Here is a 24729-nt window from a genome sequence, read left to right on the forward strand (position 1 = left end):
CAGAGGGTGTCGACAAGACCCACGCGTGGAGCTGAGTACCTACTTGCCACCAGTGGTCATCGTCTCCTTGGGGCTTCTTGGGCTCGATGCCAGTTCGGAACCACAGGTGTCCGTGGATGTCCAGGGCCCAAAGCGTCTGCTGGTCCCCGAGGGTGATGCAGACAGGTTCCAAGGCCTGCCGCTCACTGTAAGGACCAGCATGGTCAGTGCCCATCCAGGCACACGGCAGGCTGCCAGTGTTTGGGCAGTGTGGAGGGGAGACAGGTCACTCAAGTTCCATGGAGGGAATTATCAGAACCTCATTCACAGTGGCCCAGAGTGGAGTAAAGCTCTGAAGAGAGGTGAGGGCAGCGCCAAACACGAGGCCTGGGCACAGCTCCCTCCATCTCCAACAAGCAGTGACTCAAAGATCCCCTGTCCTGCACCCTCACCCCATGCCAGGCTGTGCTGAGTAGCTGCTGCAGTAGACACCCTGCAGGCCAGCTCCAGCCTATACCAAGCATTTGCTGATAGTTACTGGCTTGTCAACTCCCACCAAGAATATCCACGCGGGCCCGGAGAGATAGCACAGCAGTGTTTGCCTTGCAAGCAGCCAATCCAGGACCCAAGGTGGTTGGTTCGAATCCCGGTGTCCCATATGGTCCCTGTGCCTGCCAGGAGCTATTTCTGAGCAGACAGCCAGGAGTAACCCCTGAGCACCGCCAGGTGTGGCCCAAAAAAACCAAAAAAAAAAAAAAAAAAAAAAAAAAAGAATATCCACGCACAGTGGGAAAGGCATTTGATTTGCATGTGGCTGACTGAATTTAATTCCTGGCAGGAGTGATGCCTTTGTGCAGGGACAGGTGTCAGCTCTGAGCACTGCTGGGTATGGCCAGAACCCCAAAAGAGAATATTGGTATCTAGTTCTCCTAGGGACCGTAAGAGACTCCTGTGAGCATAGGAATTCAGGGAAGCGAAGGTGCCTGAAATTCGGAGTGGTGCAAATAACTTATCACAGTTTGTGGGATTGACTTTGATGAAGCAGGAAATAATAAAGTGCCTTGAGACTCTGGGGTGGTCTGTGCGGCGCAGTCAGAAAATGAGCCAGGCACTTGCCTGGTGGTTCTGGGAACCCCTGGGAAGGACCCCACCCACCACATGAGCACATACCTGATGATGTCGCATTCCCACTGCTCCCCCTCAGGGCAGAAGGTGCTCACGCCCTCACGGTACAGCAGTGCCCGCTGCTCCGTCAGCGCCCAGACCACGCAGCCACGGGCCACCACCTGTGCCAGCGGGTACGGGCAGTCGACCTTCACAGCTCGGGCACACGGCCGGTCTACACTGAGGCCTGTCAGAATGACCAGAAAACCAGAGGTGCAGTCAGGTCTTACTCCCCCTGCTCTGCCGCCTCTAGCCTGCACCCTTGAGCCATTCCCGGGGGTCAGTGTTTTAGTTCAGAACCAGTTTGCTTGTGGGGATACAGGAGTGCTACAGAGACCAGTGTAGGAGACCGTTACTGCTACTGCTGCCAGGACCAGGCTCCGTGCGTGTGGCAACATCCCACAGGCTCGCTCATGGCTTCCTGATTCCTGTGCCCTGAACTCTGCCCACACTGTGCGAGGGTACTTCGAGTCAGCAGCGGGAGTGTTCCCACTTCCTGTAGAGTACTTACCTGTCTGTAGGTACAAGTCCCCATTGGTTCGGATGACCCAGGCTGTGTCATCACTCAGGGCCACAAACACCGCCTGGGGCAGGGCCTCATACCAGTGACGCTTCCCCTTGACAGTCACTTTCCCGCAGGCGAAAGCGCGGTTTGACTTCTGCTCAATCTTCCAGAGCAGGGCACCTACACAAATGCAAGTCTCACCGTCCTGAACACACCCCAAAACCCATCCCAGGGAAGTGCTCAGCCTGAGCCTGACCCCTCAGCCCTGAACTCTGCAGAGGAGACTGGACAGAGACTACTCGGGCCAGCACAGTGCCTGCAGATGGGGAGATGTGCACCCCAGTCACGGTGAGCCAAGCATCTGGGAAGCTGGAGACAATGGGCAGGAGGCAGAGAAAAGGCCAAAGGCTGCTCAGAGGTAAGCTGTTCTCTTCCCTTTGAGAGGATCTGGGCCAGTGACTCAGCACTGGGCCAGCAAGCACAAGAGCATCAAACCCATGTTGTCTCCTGAGAGGACCAAGGATCCAACTATTGTGATTCCTCGGTGAAGGTGCCCACAAGCTGGGTAACACCCAGAACAAGAGCAAATCTGAGTCTGAGTTGATGGCGGGCAGGCACTGAGGCTAGTCTCACTGGCTAGCGTCTGTCCAGGAAGTGGACAGAGAGGAAATTGGGGGCTGAGTGATAGCACAGCGGGTAGGGTATTTGTCTTGCCCGTGGCCAACCCGAGACTGAGCCAGGTTGAGGTCCAATATGGTTCCCTGAGCCTGCCAGGAGTAATTTCTGAGCACAGAGACAGGAGTAAACCCTGAGTGCTGCTGGGTATGGCTCATAAAAACAATAGAATAAAAAAAAAACAGGGCCCGGAGAGATAGCACAGCGGCGTTTTCCTTGCAAGCAGCCTATCCAGGACCTAAGGTGGTTGGTTCGAATCCCGGTGTCCCATATGGTCCCCCATGCCTGCCAGGAGCAATTTCTGAGCAGACAGCCAGGAGTAACCCCTGAGCAACGCCGGGTGTGACCCCCCCCCCCAAAAAAAAAAAAAAGAAACAAACAAAAAAGAAAGGTGGCAGGTTGATAGGTGCAAAGTGAAAGCAAGGAGTGCAAGGAGTGGGCAGGGCCACACCTGCAGTGAGCACAGTGCTGGCCTCAGGGGACACAGCAATGAAAAATGGACAGTGACCCAGAAAGCCGTACCTGTGGACTCGCACCAAAGGGCAGCTGGCTCCCTTGGGAGAATCACAATGGCTCTCAGGGACTTAGAGAGGTGCCAAGGCAGCGTGCAGGCAGCATGCTGGTGCCTTGGAGCCCTGCTCAGGCTCAGGTCACAGGCCGCATGGACCCCACAGTACCCGGCTACATGGCAAAACTGTCTCTTCTACCTACTCTGTGCTGTCCCAACTGGTGGGTGTCTGTACTCAGCGGGCTGGCAGCTTCACATGGCCAGTGACTGCTCTGACCCCTAAAACAGCTCCTTTTGATTTTATTTTTACCCCTTTTATGGAGGTTCTGAGATTTACTTCAGCCCTTTTTCATAGCCAGGGGTCATCACCACTCAAGAGCATTCCCGGGACTCATGAAAAACTCGTTTCCAAAAAGGAAACTAGGGATCTTATGTGAGCAGACCACAGCTCACCAGCACTGTAGAGACAAAACACATCATTCTGTATAAGGAATTAGAAATCCCTGAAAAAAAAAAAAAGCGAATTCTGCAAAACTTCAGCTACCTGCATTGCTGACACAGGCCCACGAGTCTCTGCTGGAACTAAATCCCCAGTGCCAAACAGGCCATCCACCTACACGTTGTTTACCTTGGTGTTCGCAGCTGGCTGGCAGACTCTAGAGAAGACCCTTGACACAGCAGGGCAGGCCATCAAGCCCAAGGACTGGGGGCTACAGGGGACCAGTGCGGGTGGAAGTGGGACCAACCTGAGGGTGAGACCGCCACCTGCTGGACGCCGTCCTCAAACTTCTGCCAGCGCAGCCCAGCTGCAGGTAGGGCACTGCAGAAAAGGCCGCCTTTGTAGTCTAGGCACCACACACGCTTCTCCGAGACAGCCAAGCTGAGAATGCCGTAGCCGGGGCCCGAATATCCCATCCAGCTTTCTGCAAACTGATGTGGTCAGAGCCATGAGTGCCGGCAGGGCAGTGTGCAGCTCCAGAAGCTGTCTACTGTGCTCCGCTGCATCCACCCGGCCGCAGCTGGCCACACCACAACACAGGACCTTGTCCTGCAGATCAGCGCTGCCCCAGGAGAGGTAGCCATCCCATCGTTTTAGGCAAGAGATGAGGCTGAAGAGCTGCTGAGACACCTGCTAGCCTGAACCTAAAATGGTCCAACTTGGGGGTGAGTCACGCCAGGCCAGGCCAGGCCCTGTGCCTGTGTGCTGTGCTCAAGAGTGACCCCTGGTGTAGTGCTGGGTGGATAGAGTAGGCTGGCCGAGATGCAGGTGCAGGCTCCTGATTCCCTGTTCTAACTCTCTAGCCCCTTTTTGTTTCATTTTGTTTTGTTCTTGGTGCTCAGGGCCAAAGGGTAATTCCTGGCAGTGCTCAGGGGTCTATGCACAGTACCAGGGATAGAAACTGTGCTGGTAACACCTGAACACTTCTGGGTGTGCCCCCACAAGAGATTTTGGGCCCACAAAACAGATAGATAGAACAGATAACTAGAACAAAATAGAACAGTAAAAAAACTGTGGTGGGTACATGCAAGACAAGTAAGAATGTTGCCCACTGTGTTGTCCTTTCTGGTCAAAGCTCTCAGCCCTGTTAAAAAACAAAAATTAGGGCTGGAGAGATAGCACAGCGGTAGGGTGTTTGCCTTGCAACCTGAGACTGACCCAGGTTCAATCCCCAACACCCCATATGATCTCACGAGCCTGCCAGGAGCAATTTCTGAGTGCAGAGCCAGGAGGGACCCCTGAGCGGTGCTGGATGTGCCCCCCCCAAAAAAAAATCCCAAAGATGAGGGGTCAGAGCAACAGCATAGTGGGCAGGGTATCTGCTTTGCACATGGCCCATCCGGGTTTGATTTCTGGCATCCCATATGATTCCAACCCTGCCAAGCATTGCCAGGAATCACTCCTGAGCACTGAGCTGGGAGCAGCCACATAGCACTGCTGTGTGTCTCCAAACAAGACAAGCACACACAGGATCAAAGTGAGCCCAGCCCTGGCAGTTCTGTCAAAGTGCATATGAAACTACATGGTGGTGTTTCCTGCTTCTGCAGATGAACTGCTTTAGGGAATGTGTTCAGCTGGTCTCACCGCCTCATCCCCAAGCACCTAGCATTTGAGATCCTAGCTGTGTGAGAGGACTGTCCCCAGAGCACTGAAAACCCTGCTTGTGGAAGGGAGCCTTGGTATGCCCTAGAGTAACACCCTCACATGTGTTCCCCTGTGCTCTGCTTTCTAGAACCCTCCCTGCATTACTTTATAAACCTGCTCTGTACTCTGCTTCTAGAACCTTCTCGGTGTTTTATAAAACCTTCCTAAACTCTGCTTTCTTGGACAGCCCCGTTTGACAGCACTAACAGTGCCTGTGGGCTGCCTGCTTGTTCAGTGTCCTGAAGCATCTGTCTGGTGGAAAAAGCCTGTCCCTGAGCTCAGCCTGTCAGGGTCCCTGCACCTGAGCTCACCTTCAAACCCACACTTCCAACTGGGGCATATAGACTTTGTGGAGGGAACACAGAGGTGGCATGGTTTGACGCCCACAAGCTACCCACCTGGTCAGTCTTGAGCAGCCCCCCATCATCTGGGCCAGGCTGGCTTGAGTCCTGCCCTGGGGAGAGGCCGCCTCGAAGCTCTGCCATGCTTGTCTCTGAGGACGAGGAGGGAAGCCCGTGGGCGTAGATGTCTTCCTCATCACTGGATGTCAGGGCTGGCTCTCGGGAAGGTGGGTGCAGGAGCAGCTCTGTGGCCCTGGCTGGCCAGGGGGAAACTAGAGGGGCCTGCTGTCCCCCCATACCCTCCATTGCCCTGACAGGCTCTGCAGGCCAGGGCTGGGTGCCAAGGCAGTCTTGCTCCTGGCCAGCATCCTCAGTGTCCTCATCAATTCTGGTTGCTAGTGGCCACTGGTCAGCACAGGGGGCCCAGCCAAGGCTGTAAGGCAAAACGGATGAGCCTAGGGAGGGGGCACGAGTAACAGTTTGGGGGTCCCCTGGCTCCAGACAAGTGGCCTCTGGGGCCAGCTCTGCGCTGTCCTGCTCAGGGCAGGGGGACAGTCTGCTGTGCTGCCCAGGGCCCATAGGGCCAAACTCCTCATGCAGGCCCGGGACCTCACAGCCTTCCCCCTCTTCTCGCGGGGGCAGGGACGGGCTCTGCTCCCTTGAGTGGAGCTCCTCATCAGGGCCAGGGTGCCAGGGGGGCACATCTGTCCCTGGGTCGTGATCTTCATCAAGGAGGTCAAGGCTGGGCTCAGGCACCTCCAGAACACCAAAGTCTTCTGGGTCCGGGTCCTGCAGGCCGTGGCTGCTGGCCTCAGCAGGGAGGCTGCTCTCACAGTCGGGAGACTCCAGGCTGCAGGAGCCTGGGATGCTGCCCAGGCTCGAAGGTGTGGGCACCAAGTCCACGAGCAAGGCCTGGGGGCTGTTCATGGGGAACTCACAGCAGGGGGTTGAGTCCAGGGAGCTGGGGCAGGTGCTCCTGCTCCCGCCTTCTAGGGACAATAGGGACAGTGAAAACCAGGCATGACACCATGCAGACAGACCAAGAAGACAACTCTGACTCAAGTACTTCATTTTAATGGCTAGGGAAACCGTGTGTGAGTTCAAGCCCTGGCTGTCCCTGTGCCCAGAGCACTGATGTGTGGCACCCTGGTGTCCGAGCAAGAACATCAGGCAGGCTCTATTGGGCAATTATTGCTGGGGGTGGCTTGTGCCGCCAAACTCTGCTCAGGAGGCACCCCACCCCTAAAACATAAAAAGAAAAACTTTATTTTCAGGCTGGACAAATAGTTTAGTGGATTGGATGATTGCAGGACCTAGGTTCAATCTTCAGCACCACATGGTCTCCTAAGCACTGTCAGGTATGCCCTCCAAATCAACCAAACCAAAAACATTTTTATTATTCTTTTTATTGATTGATTGGTTTTTGGGTCAACCTCAACTCAGGGGTTACTCCTGGCTCTGCGTTTAGTAAGCGCTTCTGGGGCCGGTGAGGTGGCGCTAGAGGTAAGGTGTCTGCCTTGCAAGCGCTAGCTAAGAAAGGACCGTGGTTAGATCCCCCGGCGTCCCATATGGTCCCCCAAAGCCAGGGGCAATTTCTGAGCGTTTAGCCAGGGGCAATTTCTGAGCGTTTAGCCAGGAGTAACTCCTGAGCATCAAATGGGTGTGGCCCGAAAAACCAAAAAAAAAAAAAAAAAAAAAAAAACCAAAAAAAAAAAAAAAAAAAAACAAACCACGCTCCTGGCGGGTTCAGAGGAACCATATGGGATGCTGGGGATTGAACCTGGGTTGGTCCTGGGTTGTCCGCATGTAAGGCGAGTGCCCTACCCTCTGTGCTATTGCTCTGGCCCTTATTTTTATTATTTTTGTTTTTGAGTCATACCTGGTGGTGCTAAGGGCTTACACCTGGCTCTGCAGGGGACCATATAGGATGCAGGGGATCAAAACTGGGTCAGTTGTGACAAGGCAAGTGTCCTACCCCTGTGCTATTACTCTTGCCCCCAAATCCTATATTTTATTTTTTGTTTTTGGGCCACTCCTGGCAGCACTCAGGAGTTATTCATGGCTCAGCACTCAGAAATCACACCTGGCAGGCTTGGGGGACCAAATGGATGCCAGGAATCGAACCTGGGTTTGTCTCAGGTCGGCCGGATGCGAGGCAAATGCCCTACCACTCTACTATTACTCTGGCCCAAACTCTACATTTTACATGAAAGCATTTAGTTAGTAAAAAAATATCTCCAACCCTTTCCATGTATTTGTATTGGCTCTCTCTGTTGGTAACATATGTGAGGTGACTGTTTACATCCTGATCCAGTCACTTTTTTTTGTTTTTGGGTCCCACCCGGCAGCGCTCAGGGATTCCTCCTGGCTCTACGCTCAGAAATCGCTCCTGGCAGGGGCTTGGGAGACCATATGGGATGCCGCGATTTGAACCACCATCCTTCTGCATGCTAGGCAAACACCCTACCTTCATGTTATCTCTCTAGCCCAGTCATTAAGTTTCTAAAGTACAAATCTCCACACAGGGCAGTTTGCATGGATACCAATATTACCCATGCCACTTAGCTATGTGGTGGCCTCAGAAACGTTGACTACCGACAAACAAGGGGCCGCATGTGATGCCAGTGGGAGAGCCCCTCCTCCTGTCACAAGGTCAAGGCCTGGGGTGGAACTCCAGAGCTACAGGGTCCCAGAGCACTATCAGGTACAGGTTTCTAGCCCCCACCACACACAAGAGCACAGACTAATTTCTAAAATAATGACAAAGCTCAGGAATCTTGTCGACATCCCTTCAGCTTGGAGGTGTGACAAGCACCAAGAACCAAATGTTTACAAAGTGCTTGGGTTAAATCCTTCATACAGGGGCAGATCATGTAGCATGAAATGATGCCTCTAGCTCGGGCCATCTCTGTTTTCTGGCTCTGGCCATGCTGCCAGGATCAAGGGGCTGGTAAGTGCCACACAATGATCACCTGAAAATCCACGTGGCTGGGCCAAGCAGGGGCCTAAACCTGAGCACCATCTGTGAAACGGGGGTGTCTGCCCTGTGGGGCTCTGCACACCCACCTGACTTGTGCCTCCTCCTCCGCTTCTTCACCTTGAGTGGCTTCACCACCAGCTCTTGATCGAAGTCTTCTGAGCTGATGACGCTGAACCTCTGAGGAGCGGCTTGGCTGCCTTTGGCTGGAGTCCCTGGGAGCCCAGAGCTGCTGTCAGTGGAGTTGAGTGAGCTGCTCCGGCTCCTGGGCTCACTGGCTGCAGAGCTCGTCACTGAGGAACCCCGGAGCCGAGTCTCAGCCCCGCTGGCGCCCACTGGCTTCTCTCCCCACTGAGCGAGCACACACTCGGCACTTCCGGCCACCTCCAGATTGTCACGCACTGAGGAAGAGAGAGCAGCTTTCTTTACAGCTGGCAGAGGGCAGGAAGGAGATGCTCATACTGCATTATGCCAGCCTTCAGGGTGCAGAGCAAAGGGCAAAACTCAAGGAACAGGCACGCGATTCTAAGAGTCGGTTCTGGTTCTCAGGGAAAGAACTGACTGAATGCAGCAAGAGAGGCAAGTGGAGAGGCAAGTGCTGAGAAGGACTGAGCAGGAAGGTCGCACTGAGCAGCCACTGTTCTCCCTCCCTGTCCTTCCTTGGAGACAAGGCACTGAACGAAAGCCACAAGAGAGAATGTCTGGTCCCAAGCTATCCCCACCTTGTCCTCTCCATGTGACACAGATCACCAAGGCCAGAATTTGCTTGTTTGCTTAAGGACCATACCCACACATGGCAGTGCTCAGGGATCAGTCCTAGAGGGTTCAGGGGACCATAAGGGATGCTGGGGATTGAACCCGGTCTACAGTGAGGGCCAGAATTTTTCTACCCTGATGGCAGTGGTGAGACTTAGAGCCAACCAACCCCTTCTGTTCTGGCAGTGATGTGGCATGGGGCCCGAGGCACTGACTGAAACTCAATCATGAATAACTTTATAACTGTGTTCTCATGGTGATTCTATTAAGAATTTAAGGGGTTGGAGTGGTGGCGCAGGCAGTAGGGCATTTGCCTTGCATGCACTAACCTAGGACGGAAGACGGTTTGATCCCCTGGCATCCCATATGGTCCCCCAGGCCAGGAGTAATTTCAGAACACATAGCCAGGAGTAACCCCTGAACGTCTGCGGGTGTGGCCCAACAACCAAAATAAAAATAAAAAAAGAAGAATTTATTTGTTTTTGTTTTGTTTTTTTGGTGGTTTTTGGGTCACACCTGGCAGTGCTCAGGGGTTATTCCTGGCTCCATGCTCAGAAATTGCTCCTGGCAGGCACGGGGGACCATATGGGACGCCGGGATTCGAACCGATAACCTTCTGCATGAAAGGCAAACGCCTTACCTCCATGCTATCTCTCCGGCCCCAAGAAGAATTTATTTAATTAAAACATTAGAAGTGTGCAATGCTGCAGCCTCTGTGGCCCTCTGTGGCTCACTCACTTGGCTGTCTCTTTTTTTGTTTCTATTTTTGGTCACACCTGGCAGCGCCCAGGAGCTACTCCTGGCTCTATGCTCAGAAATCGCCCCATGGCAGGCTTAGAGAACCATATGGTATGCCGGGATTCGAACCACTGTGCTTCTGCATACAAGGCAAACGCCTTACTGCTGTGCTATCTCTCCGGCCCCACTTGGCTGACTCTTAAAACATATCTATATCTCTAGGGGCCGGGCGGTGGCGCTGGAGGTAAGGTGCCTGCCTTGCCTGCGCTAGCCTAGGACGGACCTCGGTTCGATCCCCCGGCGTCCCATATGGTCCCCCAAGAAGCCAGGAGCAACTTCTGAGCGCATAGCCAGGAGTAACCCCTGAGCGTCACAGGGTGTGACCCAAAAACCAAAAAAAAAAAAACCAAAAAAAACATATCTATATCTCTTTAAGCATGCAGGTGTGGGATATCTAGTGTTTTTCCTTCTTGCTACACTTCACCTCCATTACAAAGACAGATTCTTAGCGTGTGCCCCTGGCTGTCTGCAATGTGCTCAGAGACTCCAGGCCCTTTACATCTCCTGCTCTCCTGTTTTGTGCTGCAGACGGCACAGCCTGCCCAGTGCTGCCTGAGGCCCTTCTCTTTCTCCTCCATCTCTGGCCTCTGGGACATACCCAGTGGGCCCTAAGCCTCACTCCTGGCTCTGCATTTAGGGAATCCTATTTGGTGTCAGCAAATGTACAAGAGCTTTCCCTGCTGTCCCACTGCTCCAGCCCTGACTGGCCCCTTCCCTCTAGCGAAGATGCTTTCATGGCCAAGAGACCTTGACTGTCCTCTCAGCGCTCAACAAGGCCAGCAGAGGGAGAAGCCAGTTGACACAGTGACCAGGGAATCAGCTCTCATCACCCTACTCTTCATTCTCAGGGAATCCACTTCACGTCTTTGGGAGGAGCAACACCAAGTGATGCTCAGGAATCACTCCTGGTAGTGCTCGGGGGACCACAGGAGATGCCAAAAATTGATCCTGGGTTGGCCTCATGCAAGAAGGCATGAATCCTACCCACTGTCATATCGCTCTGGCCCTGGGACCCCACTTCTGTAGCATTCATGGGGCAAGAATCACAACAGGGGTGAAGGTTCTACTGTGGACCCTCGTTTGATCTTGGGCACCACCTCAGCACTGTTAGGAGGTTACAATAAAACCGGCACTTACTGAAGGTCTTCTCTGGGCCACACACTGCAGCAGGACCATGATGTGAGTCACAAATCCATGCAGCCAGAAAATGAAGTGTTTTGTGAAATGATTTATCATAAAGTAGTTTGAGAAGAGACAAGGCAAGCAAACACTTCTGAAGTCAAAATAAAGGCAGGCCTCTGGCAGTGGGGCAGAGGCAGCTGTAGGGAACAACCCCGTACTGTGAGCAGCTGCGCACTTGCAGGCACCGCAGGGCACCCAGCTGCCTCCTCCACTACCCAGTTTCCACCCTGTCATTTCCAGGCACAGCAGGGGGCTCCATTACAGAGTCAGCTCTTCTGAGATCCCAAGCATGAGGAGCTCAGGGTCTGGGAGGAGCCCTGGGGACACGATGGAGGTGTAGGCCTGAGATGTGCTCAGCTGCTGCAGTGCCGGTGGGTATGAACTGAAAGCTGAAGAAGCCCAGAACAGTGAGGAGTTGCCTTAAGGACACCACATCAGGAGAAGGGATCTGGGGCCATGGAAAGCTCAGCCAGGTGAGCATGGACTGTACCCGGCCTACCAGGGCCCCAGAGCACCACAGAGAGTAACCCCCAAGAAGGAGCAGTCCCTGAGCGCTACTGGATGTGCCAACACAAGAGCGACAAAGTGTTTTCACAGAGGAGCTCCCAACCCCCCAAATCTTTCTCAGGTCGTTGTCTGCAGCATTATTTATTTATTTGTTTGTTTTTGGGTTTTGGGTCACACTCGGCGGCACTCAAAAGGTTACTCCTGGCTCTGCACTCAGAAATCGCTCCTGGCAGGCTCAGGAGACCTTATGGAATGCCAGGGATGGAATTGGAGTCTGTCAGGGGTTGGCTGCATGCAAGGCAAACACCCTACCACTATACTATCTCTCTGACCCACCTGCAGCATTAACCTCATGCGACCCAAACACACAGATCAGGCTATCCTGGTCTTCCCATTAGCAGCCCTTCTTGCCTGAGAAGATTTTATTTTATTTTATTTTTCCCCTCCCCCCGCCTGAGAAGATTTTATGCAACATTGGGTATATTAGGTAAGTATACAAATATCAGAATCAATTACAAAACTGGGCTGCACAGTGGTAGGGCGTTTGCCTTGCATGCTGCCCATCCAGGATGAACACAGGTTTGATTCTCAGCATCCCACATGGTCCCCCGAGCCTGCTAGGAGCGATTTTTTAGCACAGATCCAGGAGCAACCCGAGTGCTGCCAGGTGTGGCCCAAAAACAAACCAAAAAAATTTTATTTATTTATTTTGGTTTCTGGGCCAGGGCTTACTCTTGGTTCAGTGCTCAGGGGTGCTCTTTTTACTTTGTTGGTTTTTGGGTCATACCCGGCATCGTCCAGGGGCCACTCCTGGCTCCACACTCAGAAATCACTCCCGGCAGGCACAGGGACCACACGGGACACAGGGATTTGAACCAATGACCCTCTGTACGAAAGGCAAACGCCCCACCTCCATGCTATCCCTCCAGCCCCTCAGGGGTGATCTTGAAGTGTTCTTTTTTTTTTTTTTTTTTTTTTTTGTGTGTGGTTTTTGGGTCACACCCGGCAGTGCTCAGGGGTTATTCCTGGCTCCAGGCTCAGAAATTGCTCCTGGCAGGCACGGGAGGACCATATATGGGACACCGGGATTCGAACCGATGACCTCCTGCATGAGAGGCAAACGCCTTACCTCCATGCTATCTCTCCGGCCCCTCTTGAAGTGTTCTTGAAGTGACTGAACCCATACAGCAATGTGCATGCAAGCACCTTAGCCACTGTCCTTTTGGCACCTAAAGGTGTTTTGAAATTTATTCTTTTAGGTGGACAATATGGCCCGAGGGATGGGGATGGCAGAAGCCTCAGGGCAACTGGTGAGTACAATCTGTCACCCTACCCTAGACTAAATGCTATTTTTACCTGATGGTCAGAGCTGCCCACATCTGGGAGGGGTCTATAGAAAGTAATGAAAGTGTTGCCTCAGGGGTGTAAGGGGTTCTGCAGAAGGAAGCAAGAGGCTGCTGGAGGGGCTGGCAGCATGGAGAGATATCGGGGACAGGTTTAAGTGCAGGGCTGCTTATGGAACCTGTTTAAAAGGTTTATCTTAGAAGCCACACATGTTGGCTATGGCCTTATTATTAATAAAACATGTCTCCTGAAATCTGACTGCTGTGGATCATTTCCTCGCTACTACCCTGAACCCGCAGATGTGCCAGATGGAAGGGGTTGCAGGCGCCTGGCCCGGGCTGGCAGAGAAAGGCCTCACTCTCCATCCATCACCATCCACATCATACAGGAATCTGTAATTAATATGTAATTCTACACTATCTGTTTGCTTAAAGGAGAAAGAGTTCCCAGGAGTACTGAGTAATATTTTTCCTAAAAAGGAGGCACAGGTTACTTGAGTTTTCTCTCTTCCAGACCCAGTTTATTGTGTCAGGAATCACAATAAATTCTGCAAGAACCCTGTGTTTAGATAGAGCTACAATCACTTACCTAGCAAAACGATAACTTTTAGGAATTATGCAGTGACACCCAGTACTTTTTTGTTTTTCACCTGCATCCGTAGAGTTCAGGGGTTCCTACCACTCTGTTTGGAGGCTCTCCTGACAGTACACAGAGGATCATGCAGTGTCAGGGACTAACCTGGGCACCCTGTGTTCAGCCCTGTTCAGCTGTCTCCCTGATTGACACAGTGTGATTCCCAACAGATACAAACCTATAGATGCGGGGCCTTCAGGAGTGGTGGAAAGTCTTATGATGTTCCTGTCTCCTTTTAAGAAGAAGATTTCGTTCTCAGTGCAGGAAACACACACAATGTCACCAGATCCTTCCAAACCAGCAATTGTGGCCTGTGCAAATGAACAAGCCCATCACCAGGAGGGCCCACCCACATGTGCACTGTGGAAGCCTCAGTCCAGTCGGGGCCCAGGACAGACCCTTACTTTTCCCTCCCACCAGTCAGAATTGGGTCCTGCTTGGCTGCCCACTCGTGAGAAAACATCCATCTTCTCTGACAGGTCCCAGTAAGTAGCCATATATACCCCACTGCCCTATTGGAGCTTTGAGGCCCTGCTGCCATCCTGTCCCACCATCCTCTGAGCCTCTGTTCTGACTCTTTCCCTGAAGTCCCAAGGCCACTTGGAGGCCACATTCTTTTTTTTTTTTTTTTTGTTTTTTTTTTGGGGGGGGGTTTACACCCGGCAGCGCTCAGGGGTTACTCCTGGCTTTAGGCTCAGAAATCGCTCCTGACAGGCTCAGGGGACCATATGGAATGCCGGGATTCAAACCGATGACCTTCTGCATGAAAGGCAAATGCCTTACCTCCATGCTCCGGCCACATGCTTATGATCAGAGTTCAGCACACCCACAGCCCTCCATGATTGGGGTAAGGATCAAAGAACCAAGGGAGTGGGGTACGGACACAAGGCACCTTGACCCCACTACTCAATCAATGTGCCTGAAGTTCAAAGACTACCCAGAAGAAGAAAAACAAACTATAAGTGTTTCTAGAAAAAGAAACAAGAGGCTTGTGGCTGGAGTGGTAGTATAGTGGGGAGAGCATTTGGCTTGCAAACAGCTGACCTGTGTTCAACCCCCAGCATACCATATGCCCACCCAAGCCTGCCAGGAAATATCCCTGAGCAGTCAGGAGTAACCTCTAAATTGGTTGTGATCCTTGACCCTTGACCCTTTGTTATGAAATAAATATAGCATGCTTGACCAGCAAACGCACAGCATTTCAGGCAGCAAAGATGGAACACTGAACCCCAGTATTCTCCCAAATGCACCCTGGCTCTGCTCACCTGGTTGGTGGTGTCCAGCAGGTAGATGCTGTACTCGTTCCAGCTCAGCACCCAGCCATCCCGGGAGAAGCATGATACCAGTCCCAGATGCTTCTCAGAAGAGCCACAGCCCCCGCCGTCAGCTGGCTCCAGGCGTGGGTAGAGCTCAAAGGGCCGCATTCCTCCAGCGAACATGTCCTTCAGAATGAACGTGGCCTGCACAGTGCCGTGGACGTCGGCCTTCCACAGGCGGAGCCCTGGCCGCGATGCATACAGGGTGAGGTTGCTCTGCTTACACAGGCCTGGGATGAAGCAAGCGCCAAACTTGCCGGTGCTGAAGAAGGACAGAGGATGGAGAGCACTGAAGTGGGACAGAAGGACAGAGTGAGGGACAGAAGGATGGAGTCAGGGACAGGATTATGGAGTGAAGGATGGATGGAAGGACAGAGGGACAGAGGACAGAGTGAGGAACAAAAGATAGAGGGAAAGCTCACCTCTTCCTGGGCTGCGTTCCCACCTGCTGGACAGCCCTCTCCTCGGTGTAGAAGAGCAGACTCCTCTGATGTGTGGACACCAGCAGCACCCTCTGGCTATAGTCCAGCTGCACGATGGATGATGGCTCCTCCAGCACGAGGTGTGAGGTACAGATGCCCTGGGGACAGGCAGGCTCAGCTGCCTGCTCCTCATCAGGAGGATGCCCCTCCCCACCCACAGTGCTGGGGATGCCACCCGTCCCACAAACTCAGTCCTGAGGGTCACCCCCCAGGCTCACTCAATGTTGAGGATGCCCCACACCCCATACACTTAGTCCCCACTGTCGGCCAGAACTCTCGAGCCTCTTCCTGGTTGGCCACCATAACGGGTTCAGGACTAGGGATGTTCTGACCAGTGAGGGTCAGCACAGCAGACGTCCCTCAAAGCACTTCAAGTCTGATCCCTCTTTCTTTCTCTCAGTGCTGACCTGGCTCCAGGCTGCACACAGGCAGGAGCCCATTGGCTGAAAGACTCAACACAGTCCAAAGAAGGATTCACAGGGATCCAAGGCTGGGCCACAGGCCAGTAGACTCAGAGCCTGGATCTACCCCAGCCCTGATGAAGAAAGTCAGAAGAAGGGGCCGGAGTGATAGTACAGCAATAAGGCATTTGTCTTGCATGTGGCCAATACAGGATGGACCCCGGTTCGAAACCTGGCATCCCATATGGTACCCTGAGCCTGCCAGGAGTGATTCTGAGTGCAGAGCTAGGAGTAACCCCTAAGCGCTGCCGGATGTGACCCAAAGACAAACAAAAAAAAGAAAGTCAGAAGAAAATGAATACAAGAGGAACACATGCAGGTGTAAGCCAAGTGTGCCATATTTCCTGTCTTTTTTTTTTTTTTTTTTTTTTGGTTTTTGGGCCACACCTGGCGGTGCTCAGGGGTTACTCCTGGCTGTCTGCTCAGAAATAGCTCCTGGCAGGCACGGGGGACCATATGGGACGCCGGGATTCGAACCAACCACCTTTGGTCCTGGATCGGCTGCTTGCAAGGCAAACGCCGCTGTGCTATCTCTCCGGGCCCCATATTTCCTGTCTTGACAGAATATTACAGGACCTTCTCCAGAATCATTCTGACAACCATCAGCAAAGTTCAAAGTGCTTCCTACCAATTTTAGGAACACTGATTCCCCTAAAAAATGATCAAAGGGGGCCGGAGAGATAGCATGGAGGTAAGACATTTGCCTTGCATGCGGAAGGATGGTGGTTCGAATCCTGGCATCCCATAGGGTCCCCTGAGCTTGCCAGGAGTGATTTCTGAGTGTAGAGCCAGGAGTAACCCCTGAGCGCTGCTGGGTGTGACCCAAAAACCAAAAAACAAACAAACAAAAAACACAAACTGATCGAAGGAAACAGGTTAGAACAAACTGGGGTGATATCAAAACTACTGAGGAACAAGGGCTGAAGCGACAGTCCAGGCGCCAACCCGGGTTCTTCCTTGAGTACCACCAGGAATGATTCCTGAGCAGAGTCAGGAGGACCCAAGTACTGCAAAACAAACAAAATGAACCTGGGGAGGAAGCAAGCCAAACTATAGATGTTGAAGAGCAAAATAAGCACAAATCCTTTGTGTTGAACCTGGGGCATGCGTAGCACATGGCTTGTGCTGGGTTCAATTCTGCAAACATGTACCCAGTGCTTTTGTCTGTCAGTTCCTGAACTCTCTGAAACTGAGTTTCTTCCTTTAAGGAAGAAATTAAGGAAAATGTTAAAAATTAAGAAAATGTTGATGGTAGACTGAGAGATGCTCAGTGAGTGGAGCACGTGGTAGAAAGTCAAGGCTTCCTCATAATTGCACGGTCCCGAGCACCGATGGAGTGGCCCCTGAGCAGATCCCAGGACCAGTAGATAAGGCTCAAACCTGCACCCCAAAAAAGAAATGTTGATGGGGGCCGTAGCAGGTAGGACATTTGCCTTGCATGTGGCTGACCGGGTTCGATCCCCCACATTCCACTGGGGTCCCCCGAGCCTGCCAGGAGTGATTTCTGAGCGCAGAGCCAGGAGGAACCTCTGAGCACCACTGGGTGTGGCCCAAAAATAAACAAAAATAGAAATGGTGATGGACATGCTAACCCACTAACTTTTCCAGGAGCTACTAGAAGAGCATCCCCACATAGTCATGTGTGACTCACATCTGTGATGCCCTTAAGAGGGACAAGTTGAGGAACCAGGAAGGAATCAGAGTTGAGAAGCTCCCAAAGGTGCTCTCAAACATGCAGCCCTTCTGAGGCAGGTCACAGACAGGCAAATGGCAGCTCTTCAGTCTCAGCTTCAGCTGGGAATGAATGAATGAATGAGCTTCTGTGTGAGGTCCCAGCTCTGTGGCTTCTCCAGCCTCAGGAAGGACTGGGAAGGTAGGTTGGGGGAGCAGGATGCAAAGGTGTGACCTCATGTACCCTGACACAGTGTGTGCAGCAGGACGGGACACTCATGTGCCTCTAGACACTTCTTCCAGAGTGTCGTCTCAGAGTTGCAGTTCTAAGGGGCACAGATCCCATGGGTCACGGTGCCCCTCTCAGAGGGTCTAGTTCAGGAGGCTAGAAGCAGAGCCACTGTTCATGTAGCTGCTGGTCTTTCTTGCTGGCACCCCAGGGGTGGTGGCCTGAATGAAGGACAAGCACCCATGTGGGAGTTCCTCAATGCACTCGAGCATACTGCACACAACAGAAAGTCGGTATTTATCTAAGTTTCAAAAAACAAGAAAGAAAAAAGAGAAAGAAAGAAGAAAGAAAGAAAGAAAGAAAGAAAGAAAGAAAGAAAGAAAGAAAGAAAGAAAGAAAGAAAGAGAGAGAGAGAGGAAGAGAGAGAGAGGAAGAGAGAAAGAGAAAGAAAGAGAGAAAGAAAGAGAAAGAGAGAGAAAGAGAGAGAAAGAGAAAGAGAAAGAAAGAAAAAGAAAGAAAGAGAGAGAAAGAAAGAAAGAGAGAGAGAAAGAAAGAAAGAAAGAAAGAAAGAAAGAAAGAAAGAAAGAAAGAAAGAAAGAAAGAAAGAAAGAAAGAAAGAGAGGAAGAGAGAGAGAGGAAGAGAGAGAAAGAGAAAGAAAGAGAGAAAGAAAGAAAAAGAGAGAAAGAGAGAGAGAAAGAGAAAGAGAAAGAAAGAAAGAAAAGAAAGAAAGGAAGAAAGAGAGAGAAAGAAAGAGAGAAAGAAAGAAAGAAAGAAAGAAAGAAAGAAAAAAAGAAGAAGAAAAAGAAAGAAGAAAGAAGAAAGAAAGAAAGAAAGAAAAGAAAGAAAAAGAAAGAAAAGAAGAAAAGAAAAAGAAAGAAAAGAAAGAAAGAAAGAAAGAAAGAAAGAAGAAAGAAGAGAAAGAAGAAAAAGAAAGAAAGAAAGAAAGAAGAAAGAAGAAAGAAGAAAGAAAGAAAGAAAGAGAAAGAAAGAAAGAAAGAAAGAAGAAAAGAAAGAAAGAAAGAAGAAAGAAAAAAAAGAAAGAAAGAAGAAAGAAAGAAAGAAAGAAAGAAGAAAAAAAGAAAGAAAGAAAGAAGAAAGAAAAAAGAAAGAAAGAAAGAAAGAGAAGAAAGAAAGAAAGAAAGAAAGAAAGAAGAAAGAAAAGAAAGAAAGAAAGAAAGAAAGAACAAAGAAAGTCGGTATTGGGGCCGGGGAGGTGGCTCTAGAGGTAAGGTGTCTGCCTTGCAAGCGCCAGCTAAGGAAAGATCGCGACCACGGTTCGATCCCCCGGTGTCCCATATGATCCCCCCAAGCCAGGGGCAATTTCTGAGCACTTAGCCAGGAGTAATCCCTGAGCATCAAACGGGTGTGGCCAAAAAAAAACAAAAAAAGAAAAAAGAAAAGAAAGTCGGTATTGCAGAAAAACTCTATTTCCTTTCCTCCCCTTGGCTACAGGTCTATTGGATTTCTGGTCCCACCCTAATCAATATTCATACTCCATTCTAGGTGTGATCTGGTGATGAGATTATTGAATTATTCCCTCCTTGATATTCCAAGTAGGGTGTAGCCTGGTTCCTGCTAATAAAAAAGCCTGGGTTTGAGGAAGGCAGGCACTCATTCTTCAATCATCCTCCACTAAGCTGCTTTCCTTCTTAGGAGCAGAAAGCTTGTGTGGTGGTATTCCTTGCTGGAATGCTAGATTTCCTGAACTCATTCTTGTACATTTTCACAGTGTGATTTATTTCCTGCATCAACGTTATTTCCAGACCTGTCTCTCAGCAGATCATTGATTTGGAGCCTGGGGCTCTGATTCTAACGGCACCTGAACAGGGACTGTAATGAAACTGTAATAGGGAATCACACAGGGACTCTGCCACTGATTGGTGAGATGTTCATTTCATTGCTTTCAGGTAGTTTTCACCATTCTGAGTATTTAAGCTTATGACTCTGGTTCAAGGTGATGTCATTTGCTTGGGTTTTGATTGAAGGACCCTAGCTTCTACTCATGCTAACTCTATTAGTGGTGGCTTTCCTCGTTGTTTTTTTTTTTTTTCATTTTGTATGTATTGTGAAAATTGAAAGATTCAGGCTAAATTCTCGAATCTCACATTAAAATTTGCTGAGGCGGGGCCGGGCGGTGGCGCTAAAGGTAAGGTGCCTGCCTTGCCTGACGGACCGCGGTTCGATCCCCCGGTGTCCCATATGGTCCCCCAAGCCAGGAGCAACTTCTGAGCACATAGCCAGGAGTAACCCCTGAGCGTTACCGGGTGTGGCCCAAAAACCAAAAAAAAAAAAAAAAAAAAAAAAAATTTGCTGAGGCACAGGCTGAAATTTCTAGCCTTACTTTAAAGTTTCTTTTTCTTTTTTTTTTTTTTTTTGGTTTTTGGGCCACACCCGGCGGTGCTCAGGGGTTACTCCTGGCTGTCTGCTCAGAAATAGCTCCTGGCAGGCACAGGGGACCATGTGGGACACCGGGATTTGAACCAACCACCTTTGGTCCTGGATTGGCTGCTTGCAAGGCAAACGCCGCTGTGCTATCTCTCCGGGCCCACTTTAAAAGTTTCTAAATAGCTTTCTAGTTTTTTTTGAGGGGTCACATCCGGAGGCCCTCAGGGGTTACTACTGGCTCTGTGCTCAGAAATCGCTCCTGGCAGGCAAACGCCCTACTGTTGTGCTATCTCTCTGGCCCCCTGAAGCACTTCCTAATAATTGTGAAAGGCCAATAAAGCCAAATATTAGAAAGGCATTTCTGAATATGACATATAGGCAAGCCCAAAGCCCTGAAGTTGGTGTTCTGCCGCCCCCTACTGGCACTAGGCCAATAGAGCCTCTAGCCGGGGTCCTCAAACTTTTTAAACAGGGGGCCAGTTCACTGTCCCTCAGACCATTGGAGGGTCTGACTATAGTAAAAACAAAACTTATGAACGAATTCTTATGCACACTGCATAGATCTTATTTTGCAATGAAGAAACAAAACAGATAAAAATATATCATGTGGCCTGTGGGCCATAGTTTGAGGACCACTGCTAGCAGTTTCTCTGAGGGATATTGGCTGACAATATCAAAATCAAATGATATTGAAATGGCCCAATCAGAAGGTGGATGGATCTGTAGGATTCTCACCCACCCATATTCCACCATAGCCTTTTAGACAGTGCTCCCCTCCCAAGGGATAGTCCTTAGGGAAATTGGTAAGAACACAGTAGCAGTAACGAATTCTCCCCATCAGGAAAATAATCAAATTTCAAATTATGAGGGTTTGATTATGGATTACTTCAGTAGATTTAAGAAAGTGTGCTCAGAGTATGATACTCCTCCATTTTATGTTGAATACCTTGGTACCTGAGTGATGGTGGGTATTGTACCCAATAGGACTTTAACACTGTAGCAAAGACATTTGAGGGCTTCTCAACATTTACAGTGGAAGATGTGGTTTGCAGAAAATTCTAAGAGTAAAATTAATAATCTTGGGGCTGGAAAGATAGCATGGAGGTAAGGTATTTGCCTTTCATGCAGAAGGTCGGTGGTTCGAATCCTGATATCCCATATAGTCACGAGCTTGTCAGGAGCGATTTCTGAGTATAGAGCCAGGAGTAACCCCTGAGCACGGCCAGGTGTAACCCAAAAAACAAAACAAAGAAACAAACAAAAATAATCTAGATCACTCTGAAAGGAGTGTTGCAATTGTTACCATTATCTTATGAAATGCTGATGGGGAAGGGCAGTACACAGAAGTAAACAGGCAGGCAAGACTACCCTGTGCTGTCTTAAAGCTTGTCAGGGAACTTGCCTTGGTAGCTTGGGAAAAGATTGACTCAGATACTGAATTCAAGAATAGCTATACAAAGATTATTTGGAGAGCTATAAAGCCATATGCAAAATTTGTGGGAAAATTGACAAAGGAAATTAAAAGGCAGATAAGGAATAGGGAAATTAGAAAACTTCACAAAAACCTTTGACAATGCCAATAAATATTGTCAGACTATCTTACATCCAATTAGGGAGAAAGAAGATGTTATGGGATTTCTACTTGCTTGTAGAAATGCTGGAGCTTACAATTATCCTACTCCTCCCCCCAATGCTGTACCTCTAGCAATATTCTATTCACAGGCAAATCTAGGAAATCAGATCAATAGCTTTTGCAGAGGAAACCACCTGGTCCTGGCCTAAGGTGAATTTCATTGGGTAAGTGACTGTCTTTCAGTACCTAACCATCTCCCCAGCAACTGGGGGAGGGGTCCAAAGCATATCTAGCGAGGTCAAGTCATATGCTTTAAGTGTGGCAATATGGGGCATTTACAAAAACAATGCAGGTCAACCTCTTTTTGTACTTGTTTAAGGTTCTGCCACCTCAAGACCAAGACTTAATCAACCTCTCTCCGGAAACTGAGTCAGGGGCTAGTCCCTGGCCCCTCAAAATCAGGGAACCTTTATATCAATAAGTTCAGCTTCTCAGACCAGACCAAGAAAACTCCGCAGTTGAAGGTCATTAAAGCCTGCCACTTGGGGCCAGAGAGATAGCATGGAGGTAAGGAGTTTGCCTTGCATGCAGAAGGTCGGTGTTTCGAATCCTGGTATCCCATATTGTCCCCTTAGCCTGCCAAGAGTGATTTCTGAGCATAGAGCCAGGTGTGACCCAAAAACCAAAAAAAAAAAAAAAAAAGACTATACTTTCAGGGATCTTTTTTTTTTGGGGGGGGGGTTTGGGCCACACCCGACGGTGCTCAGGGGTTACTCCTGGCTGTCTTGCTCAGAAATAGCTCCTGGCAGGCATGGGGTACCATATGGGACACGGGGATTCGAACCAACCACCTTAGGTCCTAGATCGGCTGCTTGCAAGGCAAACGCAGCTGTGCAATCTCTCCGGGCCCAGGGATCATTTCTATAGAAGAAAAAAAAAAAAGCGTGCCACTTGGGAAGGGAGAGATAGCATGGAGGTAAAGTGTTTGCCTTGCATACAGAAGGACTGTAGTTTGAATCCCAGCATCCCATAAGGTCTCCCAAGCCTGCCAGGGGTGATTTCTGAGCACAGAGCCAGGAGTAATCCCTGAGTGCTGCTGCCAGGTGTGACCCAAAAACAAAACAAAACAAAACAAAATGAAACAAAAAAAAGCCTGCCACTTCAGGGATCTGCAGTTTAGATATTCCCTGCCCCAAGGACTTTGACCATCATTCCAGCACAATGCCCTTATAAGATTAGGTCTGGCATAACAGGGTCACTCCCTCAAGGGATTGTGGATACTATTTTAGGAAGCGGTTTAATGCTCAAAGCAATAGTAATTCAACTGGGGATTATAAATTCTGACCACAAAGGGAAAAAATAGTTCTTGTTTCAGTACCCACAATCTGGACCTTTAAAGTGAAAATATAGCTCAAATTATTACTTCCTTATGTTAACTGGGAAACACATCAAGGAGGAGGCTTTGGAAGTACTAACCCTGGGGCTTTTGCATTTATAGCTTTTACCACTAAGCTTAAAGAGGAAAGTCCAATGTTAATTCTTGAAATTCAGGGCAGAAAATTTGAAGGTATGTTTGATTCAGGTGCAGAAGTGTTTGTGGGTTGTTTTTTTTTTCTTGGTTTTTGGGCGACACCCACACTCAGGGGTTACTCCTGGCTATGTGCTCAAAAATCGCTCCTGGCTTGGGGGACCATATGGGACACGGGGGATCAAATTGCGGTTCATCTTGGGCTAGTGCGGGCAAGGCAGACACCTTACCCCACCATTCTGGCCCACGTTTGTGGTATGTTTAAGAGATTAGCCTCAAAATTCCCTATAAGAAATTCAAACGAGGGGCTGGAGAGATGACCTGGAGGTAAGGCATTTGCTTTGCATGCAGAGAATGGTGGTTCAAATCCTGGCATCCCATATGAACTGCATAGGATCGGAAAATCAACAGGTGATACTTAAGCCTTATGTAGCTTCAGTTTCATTGATCCTATGGGGATGTGATTTGCATAAGCAATGGGGAGCAGAATATCACATTCCTCACCAAAACACCTCCCAGAATGTTAATTCAGAGGTTTTGCTTTTTTAGTTAGGGCCACTGGGTTAAAGCACCAAGAACTGATTTCCACTGAATGGAAATCCGATGTTCAATCTGGATTCCCCAATGGCCCATCCACAGCACAAAATTAAAGGTGCTTATAAACTAAATCAATGAGCAGTTTAAGGTGGGACACACTGAAACCTTTTTTTTTTCTTTAGCCCCAGGTGTTTAACACAAAAGGCCCAACAGGAATTAGTTTTTTCCATGGATAGGCTCCAGAAGTCCTATCTTTCCAGGTCGCACCCAGAGAGAAGGTGTGGGTTTTAATTTCCGCAACCATACTGGTCCTAACTCTCAGCTGTCTGGGCCTCTAGAATAGGTTTACTTACAACAAACAACCTTGCAAGTTTGCGCCATATTTGGAATTAATCTCTGCTGTTATCAAGGCAAGGCTCAGGACAATTTCCTTGTTAGGTTTTGATAGTATTGCTGATTGCAAAAAATAAATGTATATTAGCTCTCAGTGAGAGGTAACTTCAATGATCACTATCTGATTTTTCAGAAGTGCCCTCCCATTATACTGCTGGAAAGGCTTGGGACTTTTTTAAGAGGACACATTTTCTGATCTCATCTATATTCTGCTCCTCCCCTATACCTGACACCCCTGTGTTTTACATTGACAGGTCATCATCAGGAAAAAGCAATATTGCTGGCCCTTCTCTGACCACAACAGTACACACTAATTACAAGTCTGCTCAACAAGCAGAACTTGCTATTTAAATTATTTATTATCACATGTTGAAAGAAGTAAAAAACATATTTTCCCCTAAGGTTGTTCCTTTTTCCCCTTTACACATTCCTGATGGGAGTTGTCTATCTCTTTCTCATGCAATGCAATGTTCCCCCTCAACCTCCCCTCATTGTATCCTAACAGACCATGAGTCATCCATGAGTTATGTTTCTTTAACTGCCTGCTTGTCTCTTATCTACTGAGCTACAAGCGCTGATGTACCCATTTGCTGGCTTCCCATGGTTTTACAGACCCCGCATAAATCGTCTTGAAGGCATCT

General features: G+C 49.7%; 1 protein-coding gene across 3 annotated transcripts in view; it reads right to left on the reverse strand.

Annotated features, from left to right (window-relative positions):
• Nucleotides 1-24729, reverse strand: part of TECPR2 (tectonin beta-propeller repeat containing 2) — a 53301-nt gene that overhangs the window by 13358 nt on the left and 15214 nt on the right. The window contains exons 4-13 of one of the 3 annotated variants that reach the window (XM_049790320.1): nt 15251-15408; nt 14778-15090; nt 13691-13823; nt 10984-11007; nt 8382-8693; nt 5373-6301; nt 3578-3761; nt 1655-1828; nt 1150-1330; nt 44-185 (exon numbers count right to left, since the gene is read on the reverse strand). In XM_049790320.1, the coding sequence (XP_049646277.1) occupies nt 44-185; nt 1150-1330; nt 1655-1828; nt 3578-3761; nt 5373-6301; nt 8382-8693; nt 10984-11007; nt 13691-13823; nt 14778-15090; nt 15251-15408 (2550 nt within the window). Of the gene's footprint in view, nt 1-43; nt 186-1149; nt 1331-1654; nt 1829-3577; nt 3762-5372; nt 6305-8381; nt 8694-10983; nt 11008-13690; nt 13824-14777; nt 15091-15250; nt 15409-24729 lie in introns of all 3 variants that reach the window. The other 2 variants (XM_049790319.1, XM_049790321.1) reach the window with 2 other exon arrangements.

This window comes from Suncus etruscus, chromosome 17 (genome assembly GCF_024139225.1).
Source record: "Suncus etruscus isolate mSunEtr1 chromosome 17, mSunEtr1.pri.cur, whole genome shotgun sequence".
In the NCBI taxonomy this organism is placed as follows: domain Eukaryota; kingdom Metazoa; phylum Chordata; class Mammalia; order Eulipotyphla; family Soricidae; genus Suncus; species Suncus etruscus.